Source organism: Blennius ocellaris (assembly GCF_963422515.1).
Source record: "Blennius ocellaris genome assembly, chromosome: 1".
In the NCBI taxonomy this organism is placed as follows: Eukaryota; Metazoa; Chordata; class Actinopteri; order Blenniiformes; family Blenniidae; genus Blennius; species Blennius ocellaris.
The window spans coordinates 6,575,888-6,592,972 of record NC_137650.1 but is presented as its reverse complement, the minus strand read 5'-3'; the positions used below and the strand labels follow the sequence as shown (position 1 = coordinate 6,592,972).

The following is a 17,085-nucleotide window of genomic DNA, read 5'->3' as shown; positions in this document are numbered from 1 at the left end:
GTTGGATTGCTTTTACATTTTACTGATGACATTTAAAAGCAGAGTGAGAGCTCTTTAAAGGCAGGGAGAGCTCTGTCATGAAATTTAAAGACATTGTGAGAGCTGGTGATGGCCAAATAAAGCTTCATGAACCACTGTCTTTATTTTCTGAAGCCACTACATAGCGCTGTCTATTCAACAAATGTTTGAAACGTCATTGCCAGCCCTCCATCTTCAATCTTCAAACCAATTGTGCCATCTGGTGGAGTGGTTCATGAGGCGTGAGGCTTAAGAAGGTAGTTCATGAGGCTTCAGGAAACTTTGTTTGGCCATCACTCGCGAGAGCTCTGTCTCGAGATTTAAAGACACAGTGAGCCCTTTCGAAGAAACAATAGATTTTGCTTTATTAATTATAAGATAAGATAAGATAAGCCTTTATTGATCTCACAAAGGAGAAATGTACTTGTTACATTCTGCTCTTAAGGACACTCATGAGGAGGAAAGACAAGAAATGTGCAAAGAATAGAGGTATCTTATATACAATGACTATCAAGAACTCTAAGGGCCAAAAGTATTTACAGTAGAAGTAATAATAAGTAAAATAAAATAAAATAGGACTAAAATAAAAACAAGATAAAAATCAAAGACTATAATAAAGTATAATAAGTTCTAAGGGGATCAAAGTATACGGTAAGATGAAGTACAAGGAAATTAAACTATGATGGGGGTGGGCGGCAAAGTGTAGAATAAAAGTACAATAAACATACTAAATAATAAAAATAATACCAGTGTTGGCAGCGCAGGTTCAGTCCTAACAAGTGGTCAATTAAGTGACGTAGATAAAGTGGCATAGATGCAGGGGTTATTGCACATAGTATTGCATGTTGCTTTACAGTAACATATTTTAATATTTTATTATAATATTTAATATTTTAACATATTTTAATCTCTTCCCTTATTTATTCTAATTTATCTCTTCCCTTATTCTTGTGCTTTCGTTTCTTTTAAAGCTTTAATGTATTTATTTTATTAATATATTTATTTATTATGGCTGTGTAAAGTTTTTCTGTATTTCTTTAATATATTTTATTTCTTGGTAAAGCACTGTGAATTGCTCTGCGTTTGAATGGTGCTCTATGAATACATTTGCCTTGCCTTGCCTTGCCTTGCCTTGCCTTGCCTTGCCTTGCCTTGCCTTGCCTTGCCTTGCCTTGCCTTGCCTTGCCTTGCCTTGCCTCTGTCACGAGCCTTAAGGGCGGAGTGCGCGCTCTGTCGTCGCGGCTCCCTGGGTCTGAGAATCAGAGGCGGAGTGAGCGCTCTGTTCACAGCAACGGCACCCTCGTCAGACACAACATGGATCCGAACACGACCATCCTCCGAGTCAAGAGAAAACGGGGCACCGACCCCGCAGACGCCCTGCTCCTGGCCTGCAAGCGTATACGGCCAGAGACGTCCCAGAGTCCCGGTGAAACGGTGCCGGAGCCCAACGAGGCCGAGGTGGAAAACTCTGTGTTCAAACTCGTGGCGACCGTCGCGACGCAGGTGAGAGGCCCGCCGTTAGCCCGGAGCGAAGCCTGCTAACCAGACCCGCCGTAGCCGCCTTGTTGACGGCTGGTCAGCCCCGTTAGGACCCGGTACCGGATCAGTAGCTGAGCGTGAGGAGACTGTATAAGCGCAAAGTGCCAGTTTCATTCTGAAAACAACCTGCATGCTCTGCTACTTGTTGTTATTAGCTTCGTGCTGTTAGCCCCCTGTGCTAACATGCTAACCGTTCGCTCCGTTTGTTGACGTTGGTGACGTAACGTCAGTTCGGAAATGAATTATTTTATACGATTAAAAACACTGATATATGGCAATAAACGCCAAATCTAAAGCTATTATCAAATATGTTCAGGTGAGCTGGTGAATGGAGCATCAGTTTAATCAGAGATCAACACAAAATGTATTTACTGCTTCGAGAGGCGTGTGAGTTAATTGTGGAAAATGGAACCACATCAGGAAATCTGGATTTTATTTGGTCCAAATCTAATAGATCACAAGGGCCTCATTTCGATACTTTTGTCAATCCATCCACGGTGTGGTTAATGGATATTTAAATACGTTGTAGAACATCTGATGCATCTTACAACCTTTGGACAATCTACAACTTTTGAGTTCTACAACCTCTGACAGTGCCCACAGACCAACAGGTTCTACAACCTCTGACAGTGCCCACAGACCAACAGGTTCTAGAACCTCTGACACTGCCCACAGACCAACAGGTTCTAGAACCTCTGACAGTGCCCACAGACCAACAGGTTCTAGAACCTCTGACACTGCCCACAGACCAACAGGTTGTAGAACCTCTGACAGTGCCCACAGGCCAACAGGTTCTAGAACCTCTGACAGTGCCCACAGACCAACAGGTTCTAGAACCTCTGACACTGCCCACAGACCAACAGGTTCTAGAACCTCTGACACTGCCCACAGACCAACAGGTTCTAGAACCTCTGACACTGCCCACAGACCAACAGGTTCTAGAACCTCTGACACTGCCCACAGACCAACAGGTTCTAGAACCTCTGACACTGCCCACAGACCAACAGGTTCTAGAACCTCTGACACTGCCCACAGACCAACAGGTTCTAGAACCTCTGACACTGCCCACAGACCAACAGGTTCTAGAACCTCTGACACTGCCCACAGACCAACACGATCCAGAACCTCTGACAGTGCCCACAGACCAACAGGTTCTAGAACCTCTGACACCGCCCACAGACCAACAGGTTCTAGAACCTCTGACAGTGCCCACAGACCAACAGGTTCTAGAACCTCTGACACTGCCCACAGACCAACAGGTTCTAGAACCTCTGACACTGCCCACAGACCAACAGGTTCTAGAACCTCTGACACTGCCCACAGACCAACAGGTTCTAGAACCTCTGACACTGCCCACAGACCAACAGGTTCTAGAACCTCTGACACTGCCCACAGACCAACACGATCCAGAACCTCTGACAGTGCCCACAGACCAACAGGTTCTAGAACCTCTGACACCGCCCACAGACCAACAGGTTCTAGAACCTCTGACAGTGCCCACAGACCAACAGGTTCTAGAACCTCTGACAGTGCCCACAGACCAACAGGTTCTAGAACCTCTGACACTGCCCACAGACCAACAGGTTCTAGAACCTCTGACACTGCCCACAGACCAACAGGTTCTAGAACCTCTGACACTGCCCACAGACCAACAGGTTCTAGAACCTCTGACACTGCCCACAGACCAACAGGTTCTAGAACCTCTGACACTGCCCACAGACCAACAGGTTCTAGAACCTCTGACACTGCCCACAGACCAACAGGTTCTAGAACCTCTGACACTGCCCACAGACCAACAGGTTCTAGAACCTCTGACACTGCCCACAGACCAACAGGTTCTAGAACCTCTGACAGTGCCCACAGACCAACAGGTTCTAGAACCTCTGACACTGCCCACAGACCAACAGGTTCTAGAACCTCTGACACTGCCCACAGACCAACAGGTTCTAGAACCTCTGACAGTGCCCACAGACCAACAGGTTCTAGAACCTCTGACAGTGCCCACAGACCAACAGGTTCTAGAACCTCTGACAGTGCCCACAGACCAACAGGTTCTAGAACCTCTGACACTGCCCACAGACCAACAGGTTCTAGAACCTCTGACACCGCCCACAGACCAACACGTTCTAGAACCTCTGACAGTGCCCACAGACCAACAGGTTCTAGAACCTCTGACACTGCCCACAGACCAACAGGTTCTAGAACCTCTGACACTGCCCACAGACCAACAGGTTCTAGAACCTCTGACAGTGCCCACAGACCAACAGGTTCTAGAACCTCTGACAGTGCCCACAGACCAACAGGTTCTAGAACCTCTGACAGTGCCCACAGACCAACAGGTTCTAGAACCTCTGACGGTGCCCACAGACCAACAGGTTCTAGAACCTCTGACGGTGCCCACAGACCAACACGTTCTAGAACCTCTGACACTGCCCACAGACCAACAGGTTCTAGAACCTCTGACACTGCCCACAGACCAACAGGTTCTAGAACCTCTGACACTGCCCACAGACCAACAGGTTCTAGAACCTCTGACACTGCCCACAGACCAACACGATCCAGAACCTCTGACACCGCCCACAGACCAACACGTTCTAGAACCTCTGACACCGCCCACAGACCAACACGATCCAGAACCTCTGACACCGCCCACAGACCAACAGGTTCTAGAACCTCTGACACTGCCCACAGACCAACAGGTTCTAGAACCTCTGACACCGCCCACAGACCAACAGGTTCTAGAACCTCTGACACTGCCCACAGACCAACAGGTTCTAGAACCTCTGACACTGCCCACAGACCAACACGTTCTAGAACCTCTGACAGTGCCCACAGATCAACAGGTTCTACAACCTCTGACAGGGCCCACAGACCAACAGGTTCTAGAACCTCTGACACCGCCCACAGACCAACACGTTCTAGAACCTCTGACACCGCCCACAGACCAACACGATCCAGAACCTCTGACACTGCCCACAGACCAACACGTTCTAGAACCTCTGACACTGCCCACAGACCAACGCGTTCTAGAACCTCTGACACTGCCCACAGACCAACACGTTCTAGAACCTCTGACACTGCCCACAGACCAACACGTTCTAGAACCTCTGACACTGCCCACAGACCAACAGGTTCTAGAACCTCCGAAACTTTCCCCAGACCAACAGGTTCTAGAACCTCTGACACTGCCCACAGACCAACAGGTTCTAGAACCTCCGAAACTTTCCCCAGACAAACATGTTCTAGAACGACATCTTGACATCTTTTGGAGCTTCTGGACACATTTAAGGAGACGGACGATTTCTAGTTCTCCTGGACACATTGTAAAACATCTCATACAGTCTAGAACAGACTTGGGCCTCCTCAGGCCCTTTCATTTTGCTTGACCGGCTCCTCAATCAAATGTTATTGGCTTCAACACACTAAAATGTTCACATTTCTTTCACCTTATTGGCCATTATTACAATGTTGGTTGCATCTCGGACCGTGACTATTACAGCTAGCAGTTGTTAGCTCTCAAAGTTTGTGTTTCACAGTAGAAAAGAAGGATGGTTCATGAAAAAAATATTGCTTTTTTTTACTTATTAATGAACTCAAAACGTTGAAAAATGGAATCAGGACTTCCAGACGAAGACTGGAAAAGAATGAGAAAAAGTTACACAGAGCAACAGTAGCTTATATTAAAAAAAAATCCCTTTTTTATCAAGCAATGTTTCTTCTTGAACAAAACTCAAGTCAACATAAAGCTCGGTTTACACTATTTTCCTGGCAGCCCCATTTGCCCAAAACATAGTGCGCTGTGGGATTTTGGGGAATTCTACAGAAGGTCTGGCACGTTTTTCATGGCACGTACATACTGTACGTCTTGATTTCTTTTTCGGTGGCATAGCTTGTCGAAGGTGTTCTGTCGTTGATTGCTCGGACTCGGATGACACTCCCCTCCCGGAGTAGAACGCAAAACGTTGGGTCCACACACCGTCACACGCCGGGACAAGCCCCGATTGAACGTGATGAAGTGGCTACCATACACCCTAACTTGCTGTGAGAACCGTCACGAAGCGCGATGTGACAAAACACGAAGCAGCCGTGATCGAACGTGCACGAAACGTCACTTCCTGTCCCACTACGGGCCGCCTCCAAGTTCTATTACTGCCAATTATGTGCTGCCATGTGTTGACGTTCTTCCCATTTTGCTACAGCCTACTGAGTTTCTCCTCCGCCGTGGAACATTTTTGGCGATTTAAAAATCTTGCACGGGACCCACTTCAATCGCAACCTGTTTGCCCCCCCCGGCGTTGTCTCACATCCTACCCGTTTTGTCCACAGGAGCTTGAAACGTGGGCACAGGGAACATGGTGTAAACCGAGCTTAAAGTCTCGGCCCTCGTAGTCCTAATTACTCATGTGGCCCTTTAGGAAAATTAGTAGCCCACCCCTGGGTATTGACTTTAACCTGTCATCTATAAATGGGCATATTTTGATTTTATATGAGGCACAATTTGATTTGATTTATTTCGAACAAAGGACCAATGAAAATTGGATGAAACGATGGAAAAGAAAAAATAGATAAAAAGCCAATTTCAATATAATACACATTTGGCTTGTTAGAGAACTATTAATCACCATATGTCAATAACTACATCTCAAATGGATTCTCCTAGAATAAAAGAAATCTTTAGAATAAACTAGTTTAGTTCTGGTTTGTTTGACATGACGTAGTCCACGTCACATTGAACCTCGGGACATAATGACTGAATATTCTGTTACTCCACTTTAGGATTTTGTGGTAAATCAAAACTCCATTCAGAGTGCAAAAATACATTGTGTCCAGATTAGGGTTGCAAAATTCCGTGACTTTTCACATTTGGAGACTTTCCATGGGAATTAATGGGAATTTCTGAGAATAAAGCAGGACAGCTGTGGCTACGAGGCAGTTTACCTCCACCTGTGTGACTGATGTGAATGAATAAAGGTTTCTGTATGCGCTTTCAGCCACCTGGGAAAAAACCTTTAATTAGCAGCTTGCTTTATTGTAGGAGGAATCCTTATTAATGGTGAGTTTAAAAAATAGATATTTAAGTTACTTTACAGGAAATGTACTTCCTCTGATCTCCTGAAATGAATTGCAAACAATCTATTTGTAGGTAATATGAATTATGAGTTAAAATGTCGTCTGTTGTGTTTAAAATATGTGATCATGTGTCATGCAGGCCTCAACACAGCAACCTGTGCTTGATTGTCGTCTCATTTAGTGACTTTTCAAACTTATTATTGTAAGTACGTCTGATCCAAAGTCATTTTTTTCAGGTGGCCACGTGCATCGTCAGCTCAGTGACATTTCAGTTCATTTATAGAGACCTGTTTAATTTTGAGTATTTCCCAAATTCCCCAGCTTAGCTTCCTATGGAAAGTTTCTGGAAATTTACCGGATATTTTCTGCCCTTTGCAACCCTAGTCCCGATTAAATATCAGTAAAGTCTGAAATCTGCACACCATTCCTGAGATGGACGAAATAATTAGATATGAAAGTAATTATTGAGATTCGACTTTGTTAGATGGTAGAAAGTACAAATATAATGACTTGGGTCCCGTTCAGCTCTGACTAAGTGGAAGTCGTGTGGATGATGAAGAGGAAGTGCTCTTTCCTCTGCAGGATGCCCCGGTCCAGACGCAGGTCCGTCAGGCCCTGGCCCGGCCCCGCTCGGTCCACGCCCTGCGGCCCTCGGCCTCCAGCTCCCTGAGGATAGCAGGAGACCTGCGCAGCAGCAAGTGGAGCACCCGTCGGGAGGAGCGCTACCGGATACTGTCCAGCCACCGCGCCGGGCTGCCCAGCCCCGCCCCGCTGGAGACCCCCGACACCGCACCCCCCGAGGACCGAGAGGCGCCCGGCGAGCAGGCGCCCAAGAGCTGGAGCCTGGGAGAGATCCAGGTGGTGGACCTGCTCCACGAGGACGGGCAGGAGCAGAACAAAGCTTCAGCCAAGGTCAGTCTGCAGTCGGGTCATCAGAGCACGAGTCACTGAGGCTCTGCTTACTGAACGATGCTCTGCAGGAGTCCAGGAACCTGAAATGTTCTGAAACACCAGCAACGTTTCCATCCTCTTAATGCAGCTGATTTTCACGGATGAGACTCGTTGTGGTTTCTTCATAACCTCTGATTGTGAACGGTGATGTTGGATTCCTCTCAGGAGTTTAAAACCTAAAATTGACTCGTACGTTTCATCTCACAAGGATCGAAGCAGAAATGGTCAAATATTTTGAAATGCTTGATTTGATGGAGCGTAGTGTAGAATTGATTCAACTTTCCTGATTTGATGCTGGATGACATTTTAAAATGAAGGTCGATTATGAAAAGCATTTAAGGATCCGCTAACTGAGGGGTGTGAAACCCATTCTAGTTCAGAGGTGGGACCAGTCAAATACTGTCATTATAACTAGAGATGCACTGATCCACGTTTTTTCACTGCTGATCCGATCCTGATACCTAAATTTGGATATCTGCCGATACCGATGCTATTTCAACATCAGAGCTCTGTTTGCTTTAATATTATTATTATCATCATTATAGTTGATTTTATATGAGGCAGTAATAAACTCGTCTCAACAGTAAAGTAATACATGTTGGACTGTTTGCATGTATTCTCTCAAAATGCAACTTGAGGTTGGTATAAAGTCAGAAAAGGAAGCAGTACAAACTATTTTTGTGTGGGTCTGAGTGACGTCATCGTCTCATAATAAACCTTTTCTATCTTTAAAACCTCAATCACTTTATTAATTCCTGGAGAATTTATTTAGCAACGTAACGCAAACTGCAATTTTTCCAGCTCTAACGCAGCACGAATGATTGGGACTATTTTCAGGGAGATTAGGACGCAGATTCACGGAGGTGTGACTCTGCTGCTACAGCACAGAGGAGCTGCAGTTCCTTGTAGTGATGTTGCTGGCAGTGCAGTTCTCGGTGAGCTGGAGGTTTAAAACGGTGACGTCTTGAGGCCGGTTTGAAGCTAATTCAATAGCAACAAGGCAGCCAGCTGTGACTGCAGCTTCACTGACACTGACACGGTCTCAGTGCAGTTAGAAAATCTAATCACGTGTTTTACGTTTGACGTCCCTGTGCTGAATAGTCCCAGTGTTGGTTAGAAGATGAATATATACAAGTGTGTCTGTGACTTTAACATTGACAGTAGATTTCCAAGTTGTTTCCTTCCATCAACTATGTCCTGTTCAGATCCCAAGAGCTTCAGGGTCCCTGACAGGTGTCTGATGGTCTCTGATGGTCTCTGATGGTCTCTGATGGTCTCTGATGGTCTCTAATGGTCTCTGATGGTCTCTGATGGTCTCTTATGGTCCCGGTCTCGCCACAGCTGCAGCCGTCGGACCCTGAGGTCATCCTCTGCAACAACACCAAGATGCTGCGCGAGCAGCTCAGCATATCGGGCGAAGAGCGCCGGCAGGACGACGACTACGTGTACGACCTGTACTACCAGGAGACGGCCGCGCCGGGCTGGATCCAGGACATCCTGTCCGTCAGGGCCTACGCCGACGAGGGAGAACTGGTTTGTGTGGATGGATGATGGACGCTCAGATGAATGAGTGCTGACGTCGGAGTGAGTGGATGAAGTCACGGACGGAAAGTCTGGAAGCACACATGAAGCGGGAGTCCTCGCTGGAGGCTTCAGCGTGAAGGTGTGTTCCTCCCCCTCAGGTTCCCGACCTGGTGGTCCACGAGGAGGAGGTCTACGAAGACGAGGACGACGAGAACGAGGAGGCCAACTGGAGGAACGACTACCCCGATGAGGAGAGTGGCTCGGACAGCGAGCGAGAGGAGCGCTATGGCGGTACGGCCTCGTTTTCTAACCTTTTAGTTTTTAAATTGGTCACTTGAACTACACACACCAGGAGCAGTGGGACCAGAACAAACTACGAGAAGGGCTTAAGAACGTTCAAAGTGTTAGCAACCGAATGAATGAAATAGTTTAAATGGATAAACGCGTTAAGAAACTGCTTGGATTGACTTGAATTTGCAACTACAGCTGCCTCAGCTAACTGCAGCTAATGACCGCCCCCTCGGCTAACTGCGGCTAATGACCGCCCCCTCGGCTAACTGCGGCTAATGACCGCCCCCTCGGCTAACTGCGGCTAATGACCGCCCCCTCGGCTAACTGCGGCTAATGACCGCCCCCTCGGCTAACTGCGGCTAATGACCGCCCCCTCGGCTAACTGCGGCTAATGACCGCCCCCTCGGCTAGCTGCGGCTAATGACCGCCCCCTCGGCTAACTGCGGCTAATGACCGCCCCCTCGGCTAGCTGCGGCTAATGACCGCCCCCTCGGCTAGCTGCGGCTAATGACCGCTGCCTCGGCTAGCTACAACTGCTGCTTATAAAGTTGCACCCAGTGTGAATGATGGGAATCTTAAATTTAATAAAGTAGACCTGTATTTTGTGTGTGTGTGTGTGTGTGTGTGTGTGTGTGTGTGTGTGTGTGTGTGTGTGTGTGTGTGTGTGTGTGTGTGTGTGTGTGTGTGTGTGTGTGTGTGTGTGTGTGTGTGTGTGTGTGTGTGTGTGTGTGTGTGTGTGTGTGTGTGTGCGTGCGTGCGTGTGCAGGCTACTGGGAGGAGGAGCACTCGTACAGCAGGAGGAGCTGGCAGTGCTACCAGAGGGAGGTGCTTCACGAGCTGGGTTGCCACGGCGACGATGACGGCGAGGATGAAGGAGACAAATATGACTCAGATTGACACCCCACCCGCCCACCCCCCCGTGTGGATCTGGCCCCCACCCAACCCACCCCACTCTCACACTCTGCGCACCTCTGTGTCGTCCAGAAGACGACAATATTTTTATCCTCCACATCCGACTCATCGATTACAAAGAAATGTTTTCTGTGCCAAAGTGTTTCTCACTCCGGCCGTAGGGGGCGCTGGTGTTTGTTTTCTTTCTGTGGTGGAGTGACTTTGTGCGTGGCTGTTTGTGGACTTGCATTAGAAAGTGTTGCTTCGTTCTGTTAGCGAGATGCGTGCGGCTGCAGAGTTTAGAGTGTTTGCGTGCGTGTGTGTGTGTGTGGGTGTGTGTGTGTGTGTGTATACTAAGCGTGGTAGTTTTTCTGCACCAGTTTTCTGTTGTGAGTGTGACAGTTAAGTTCTGACATCCTCCACCGGTTCTCTCTCGGATGCTTGATGGATTTTTTTTTTTTTTTTTGTAAATATGTAGATGTGTATAAAAAATAAAAGGAAAGCTTTGAAAATAACATGCTGGAAATTCTTTTACATTGCGTAAAAATTCTATCCTGAAATGTAAAGAACAAACCGTTAAAGGTAGTGTTTAATATTTTTTTAATTCGGATGTTGAAGAACAACATTCATGTTGCACAGAAGTTGGCATGCTAACCAGCTCGCCCCAGCAGGTCCGTTCTCATAAATGATCCAGCCTTGAGTCGTCAACATCGCAGATTGAGAGTAAAATCAGCAGAAACTACAAACGCATTGACAAGAAATTCAAACGGTTCACTGCTGCCCCCCGGTGGATTAAAGTGGCATCACATGGCTTTTACATAATGTACCTTAAAGTCATCTGTATCACTGGTAGTGTTTTCAAACGGTTTCTGGAGGCGAGGTCGGAGCGTTTTCAAAAAGGTTTTCAGTGACTGAGTATTGCATAAACAGGCTCCCAAAACGCTACAAAGGTTTTGTGTTTTCACTTGAAAACGTGTAAACGAGGCCTGAGTGAAGGCAGGTGACGATATCGGTGGTCCTGGAAGGATCTGACGACACTTTGTTTCAGCTCTGGTTGTTTATAAAGTGCTATATATATATAAAGTTGACGTATGTAATTTAGACCAGAGCAGAAGTTTCTTTTCCACTTTTCAGATATAATCTCTAAAAAAAAAAAAAAAAAAAAAAGGTGGGTGGGGGGGTGCCGAGAGGCTAGAATTGCTCCCATTCACATATACAGGCTACTATGATAAGGCCAAGGCGAACATACAAACTGCACATAAGCCCCGTTCCCACCGTACAGAAAGTGCAGGAGTGGACTGGTATAGTCAGTTAAGGTTTGGGTTTCCACCACAAGAATTTGGGATTTTAAAGAAGCAACTGCTCCAAAGGTTGATGCTTTTCCATCGCCCTTCCTTTGGGGTACTCGGATCCATAGAACGGGTCTATGGATCTGAGGATTTTGAGGAGCCGTCTGCTGATTGGTCAGTGATTTACAACACGCCCTCAACATTTGAATGTGTCGGCATGTTGGAGGTCATAGTATGAAGAAAATCTGATATTTGATCATGAAATCATGTAGATTAAATCTTATGAATTACTTTTCAACCTCATCTATAAAGTTCATATTTTCTTATTGCAACCTCAAAACTTGGACTTGTTTATTTCCTCCTGGGAGATGGCAGGATAGAGCTGTCTTGGAAACAGTGGCCGTCTCGATGCAGCAGCAGCAGACAGAATCAACCTGCTGGTTTCCTGTTTGGTTTCTTCACTCAGTCACATGTGGGCCAGATGTATGGAGGAGATGGAGCAGTCGGTGTGGGTGGCGTCCCTGCAGTGGCGTGACAGGCAGTGTGGTGTTCAGCACAGTGTGTGGAGCTCCTGAGGTACCGAGCTTCAGCGCTCTGGCTGGCAGTGGGCGGGGCTACTGACTCTTGTCCATCTCTGTGAGCACGCAGTAGCAGGTGTGCTGAGTCAGGTGAGTCAGAGAACCTGCAGACACACGTGGAGGGAAAAAGCTCTGAGAAAACCCGGAAACCACGAGCCGAGCCGAACCCTGAGCCGGGTCACACTCACGCAGTAGCTTGGTGATGATCGGCGGCCGCTTGGACTCGGGCAGATGGACGCCCAGGAAGTAGACGGGGACGCCGGACAGGGCGATGGCGATACCGATCAGGGAGTTGATGGTGTCGCTGTAGAGCGGAACGGCCACCAGGAAGACGGTGCACAGGCAGAACAGCACTGGGTACAGCAGGGTCAACTGCAGGGGGAAGATAAAAACACTGGTTCATGGAGGGAGGGAGGGATTGACGGATGAATAAATGGATGGATGGGTGGTACCTTCAGGGGTCTGGGTCTGAGCGGTTCCTTAATGCGGAGGTAGATCTGGCCGGCGATGGACAGACCCATAAAGAACCAGTAACTGAAGCTGTAGTAGTTGATGAGCTGGAAGACGTCCTCCACCGTCAGGTAGATGAGCGACATGACACACTGGAGGGTGGATGGATGAAGGAAGAACGAAAGAGAAAACATTGAGCTCATGGTAAATTTAGAAACAGAAATGTATTCTGATCCACTAATATAGAGTAGAAAGGAAGTAGAAGATGATTCAGATAGGTTTCCATACATTAAAGAGCAGAGCGGGGATGGGAGTGAACCTCTGGATGTGGATCATGGACAGAGCGTCGGGGAGGTGACCCTCACGAGAACCCACGAAGAACAACCTGAGCACAAGACACACGCGTCAGGTTTTCACGCAAAGATAAGCTGAAGGTGTTGATGTTCTCTACCTGGAAGCAGCGATGATGGAGGCGTTGAGGCCTCCGTAGCAGGACAGAGCCACGGCGATGGGGATGGTCCAGCTCATCACGCCCAGGGTATGATCTGCAAACGTCTGAACGCCACACACGCAAAGTCAACTCCTGAACGTTAGGGTCCAACATTTGTGAGGTAGGTTCACTCACCACGGCCACCGCATCGCTGGCTATTATCGCACTGACGTCCAGAACTGCGTAGTAGGCCACGTTGGTGAGGATGTAGATGATGGTGACGATGGGCATGGAGATGGCGATGGCCAGGGGAAGGTTCCTGGAACAATACGTCAGTCGGTCATCGATTCATGACGGCTGGAGTATTCTGTTCACCATGTCTACTGAGAGAAAGCTAAAGAATGAAGAAATAACCTCTCTGGGTTTTTGATTTCCTCGGTGACGAAGTTGAGGGTGTCCCAGCCGGAGTAAGAGAAGAGGGCGGAGTACAGCGCCAGGGCGATGTTGCCGGGATCTGTGGACGAGCCCTGGAAGGACGACTCAAAGTTGCCCGTGTAGCCTGCAGCGGAGAGAGGCAGACAGACTCCATCACATCAAACTCAAGAAATGGCTTCTTTTTTTTTTTAAACAAATGTTTCGTAAGCTGTTACTTCTGAACTAAATGCTCCTGGTGTTTCAGGTCAGGTGCTCCAGGTGTTTTTCAACTCAATCTTGTGTTGTTAAACATGGAGTTCCTCAAGGATCTATACTGGGACCCCGGTTGATTTCCAAAATTGGTGCAGTTATAGAAAGTAATCTTGTGTTCTTTAGGAGTTTATTGTTATGCTGATGATTTACAGTTGTAACAGGACCCGTTTACATGACAACGCCATTTCCTGTAACCTCTTCGTGTTTCCCCGACTATCCGCAAGGCGCGGCATTAAACGAGCCTGAAAACTGTTTCCAAAAATGGGTTCCACAGTGGAGAAATGTTAAAATGCCTCCTCGGTTTTGAGATGTGGAAGGGCAAGACACACAGGAGCCGAAATTGGTAACGTCATCGCCCCACCTCTCGACCCTGCGACCTTCTCCGCAACGTCACTTAACAAGAACAATGGCGGACTACCTGCTCCAGGTCGAGCTGCAGAAGCTGCTGATGCTTTAATAACGCTCGATATTAGATTTCGCCATTTCTCAATTTTTGCAATGCTCTGTATCTTCTTCGCTATTTTTTGGTGTATTTCGGTGGCAGCGTTACAGCGCCACCTAAAGGCTCAAAACAATGTACTACATTGTTTTGAGTAGTTTTCATGTTGCGTGGACACACAGTGTTTCCCATGTGGACGGGAAACTTTTTAAGAACGACGGGGAGAAATAGATATTTGTGGCTCAATGTTTGAAGTGAAAACGCGTCGTTTTTGCGGTTTCATTTCAGAAAGGTTTCACATTTACATGGCAACGTCATGAAGACCATGTCTGTTGACACGGAAATGGCAGAAACACAAAAAATTCCATAGTTTTCATGTTGGTTTTTGTAGTGAAAGCACACACACATGCTGCAGAGAACAATCTGCTCTAAACATGAACAGGAGAACACGGACATTCTCGTGGACAGACGACCAAGTTGGATTGTTATTACGGTGACTGTCAAAATAAAACTACCAAGTATGATTGTTATTACGGTGAATGTCAAAATAAAATGACCAAGTCCCAGGAGAATGTGGACTGGAAGTCATGACACATGTCGAGCTACTGAGCATGTGCAGAACAACTAGTTACTATGGCTGTGGTGCTCATTCACAGTAGTACTATCTCCACCATCTACAAGTGCTTTCAAAAAGTTGTGTTTTCCCCAATTTGCACAATGATGGAATCAGAGCATTTTCAAAAAGTTGTGTTTTAAGTGGCTCCGAGTGCCGTTGCTGTGTAAACAGACACACAAAACCCAAAGAAATGATTCACTTGGAATCTTCTCCTGAAATGAGAGAAATGATGACATCTGATTCTACCATGTTTGACAGCTTTAGTTAATTGAAGGAGCTCATTTGTTTTGATCTATTGTTTCACTATCTGTCAACTTATATGTAAACAAATGAGGCCAATGCAAAGCAATCAGTGTGAGTTGTTGGGTGTGTCTGAACGTATTCGGTATTGATGGCCAAACAAAGCTTCATGAAGCCTCAAAGCTCCTGCAGACTCCCTTTTTGAACCCATAAGAACAAGAAGAAAATACGGCAGTGACGTCAGCCGGCTGCCGGAAAAAAAAAAGCTTTTTCTGCAGGACTGTTCATTCTCCGATAAGATGCTGCTGAACTCGCAGGCCACGCCCCCTCACAGCAGCCACACGTCTGTGAAGCGGCATTTTAACTTTTCGACTGCACAGTTTATTTCTCGCCTCCGGTGCTGTCAGAAATGCATTTCTCTGAACTGTTTCAGTAATAAGAGAGAGTTTTTGTCCGAGCGCCATGTTGGTCTGGTTTTGATTGCAGGACCTGACCACTTTGAGTGATGCGTTCAGGTGCATCACGACATTTTAATGAGCTGTGGCGCTCATGCAGTAGCAAGGTTACAAGCTAAATATGATTAGAATATGACTAATAGTGATTAGCGGGCTGGTCAGTCAAGTCAGTCGGCATTTTGTTTGGCAGGACCCTGGAGTGCCCAACTTGGCACTGTTGGTACTGTTGTTTTGAAGATTGACGTGTGCTTTCAAACCATCGTTCAACAGTCAGCGCCATCTAGCGGCTTCATAGACAGTGGTTCACAATGCTTCATTTGGCCATCACTAGCATTCGGTATGTCATGTGACTCCTCTCACCCTGGCACAGCTTGATGATGCCGGTGATGATGATGACGATTAGCGCCGCTACCTTCGCGTAGGTGAAGATGTCCTGCACGCGCGTGCCCCACTTGACGTAGGCGGCGTTGATGAAGGTGAGAAGGCCTGAGGAGGAAGTAAAGCTTCAGCCTGTGAGGAACCTGAGCGGCCGGGCGGCGGGGACGAGCGCCGCGAGAGGAGGACTTACAGAGGCAGGCGGCGGCGATGAGCCTGGACGCCGTGTACGGTGGCTCGCAGGTGGGGAAGAGCGGCTGCACCAGGTAGTTCGCGAAGGTGATGGCGATGACGGCCTGGCTGGTGGGCTCGATGATCAGCAGAGACGTCCACAGACGGATAAAGGCGATGAAGCCGCCGAACGACTCCAGGATGTACGCGTACGAAGCCCCTGATTTGGTGATGGTGGTGCCCAGTTCGGCGTAGCAGAGGGCCCCCACCACTGAGAACAGGCCCCCGATGGCCCAGATGACCAGCGACAGTCCATAGGACGCGCTGTAGATGAGCACGCCCTTCGGCGAGACGAAGATGCCGGAGCCGATCATGTTTCCCACGATCAGGCTGATGCCGTTCAGCAGAGAGATCTCCTTCTTCAGCTGCATGCTCTCTTTGGGGGGGTCATGAGGCTGGGCGAAGGTGCTGGCGCCGCTGTTCGACCTGTGCGGGTCATCGCGGTCGTCCATGGCTGAACCGGCCGATCGACCGTCCTGCAGCTCCTCGTCTGGATCGACCTGCCACACAGAGTCAGCAGGAAGCTCTCACGTTTCACTTCAAGAGTAAGACCAGTGGGAGGGAGATGATCGGGACGAGGAAGAACGAGTCTGCATCTGAAAGAAAATCATCAAGACATTTGGACTTTTTCAGTCTCTTTATGGTCAGCATGTGTCTTTTTGTAGTAGTTTGTGTTCCTGTGGACAAAATGTGATTCTTTTTGGTCATTCTTTTTGTGATTACTTTTTTGGGTCATTCTTCTAGTGAATCGTATTCATGCCTTTCCCCCCCCCATAGAACATTTTGTGGTAGTTTTGACTTTCCGTAGTCATTTTGTGCATTTGTGTGAACAAGTCTGTTGTTTTTCAGGGCCTTTCTCTGTCAATGTTCATCAATGTTATGAATCAGTTTTGTTTCTGTCAACAACGGATGCAGTGACTGTTTATTCATAGTGATTCAGAGCTTTTCTATGGTTCTATATGGCTTGTTCCTTCATCTGAGTGAATATTCTTGATCTCTTTGGGATGCTTT

The 17,085-nt window shown here is 47.5% G+C and overlaps 2 protein-coding genes across 2 annotated transcripts; one reads left to right on the top strand and one right to left on the bottom strand.

Moving 5' to 3' along the window:
- Nucleotides 1-1,289: 1,289 nt before the first annotated feature.
- Nucleotides 1,290-10,799, top strand: slc7a6os (solute carrier family 7 member 6 opposite strand). Its single transcript, XM_080496148.1, has 5 exons — nucleotides 1,290-1,521; nucleotides 7,210-7,539; nucleotides 8,920-9,111; nucleotides 9,261-9,393; nucleotides 10,160-10,799. The coding sequence occupies exons 1-5, from the start codon at nucleotides 1,333-1,335 to the stop codon at nucleotides 10,288-10,290; spliced, it is 975 nt and encodes a 324-aa protein (XP_080352274.1). The 5' UTR covers nucleotides 1,290-1,332; the 3' UTR covers nucleotides 10,291-10,799.
- Nucleotides 10,800-12,187: 1,388 nt separating this feature from the next.
- slc7a6 (solute carrier family 7 member 6) lies at nucleotides 12,188-16,445 on the bottom strand (the record flags this gene model as incomplete). The annotated part of the gene is made up of 9 exons (XM_080501306.1): nucleotides 12,188-12,255; nucleotides 12,340-12,523; nucleotides 12,604-12,753; nucleotides 12,890-12,986; nucleotides 13,053-13,156; nucleotides 13,227-13,350; nucleotides 13,446-13,590; nucleotides 15,829-15,954; nucleotides 16,037-16,445. The coding sequence occupies 9 exons, from the start codon at nucleotides 16,443-16,445 to the stop codon at nucleotides 12,188-12,190; spliced, it is 1,407 nt and encodes a 468-aa protein (XP_080357432.1).
- Between the last annotated feature and the right edge of the window lie 640 nt (nucleotides 16,446-17,085).

Bases quoted from the DNA above. Each gene is read 5' to 3' on its own strand.
- slc7a6os (XM_080496148.1), top strand. From the start codon at position 1,333: ATGGATCCGAACACGACCATCCTCCGAGTCAAGAGAAAACGGGGCACC. The intron at 7,540-8,919 runs GTCAGTCTGCAG...GTCTCGCCACAG, and splicing joins AGAACAAAGCTTCAGCCAAG to CTGCAGCCGTCGGACCCTGA. The intron at 9,112-9,260 runs GTTTGTGTGGAT...CCTCCCCCTCAG, and splicing joins ACGCCGACGAGGGAGAACTG to GTTCCCGACCTGGTGGTCCA.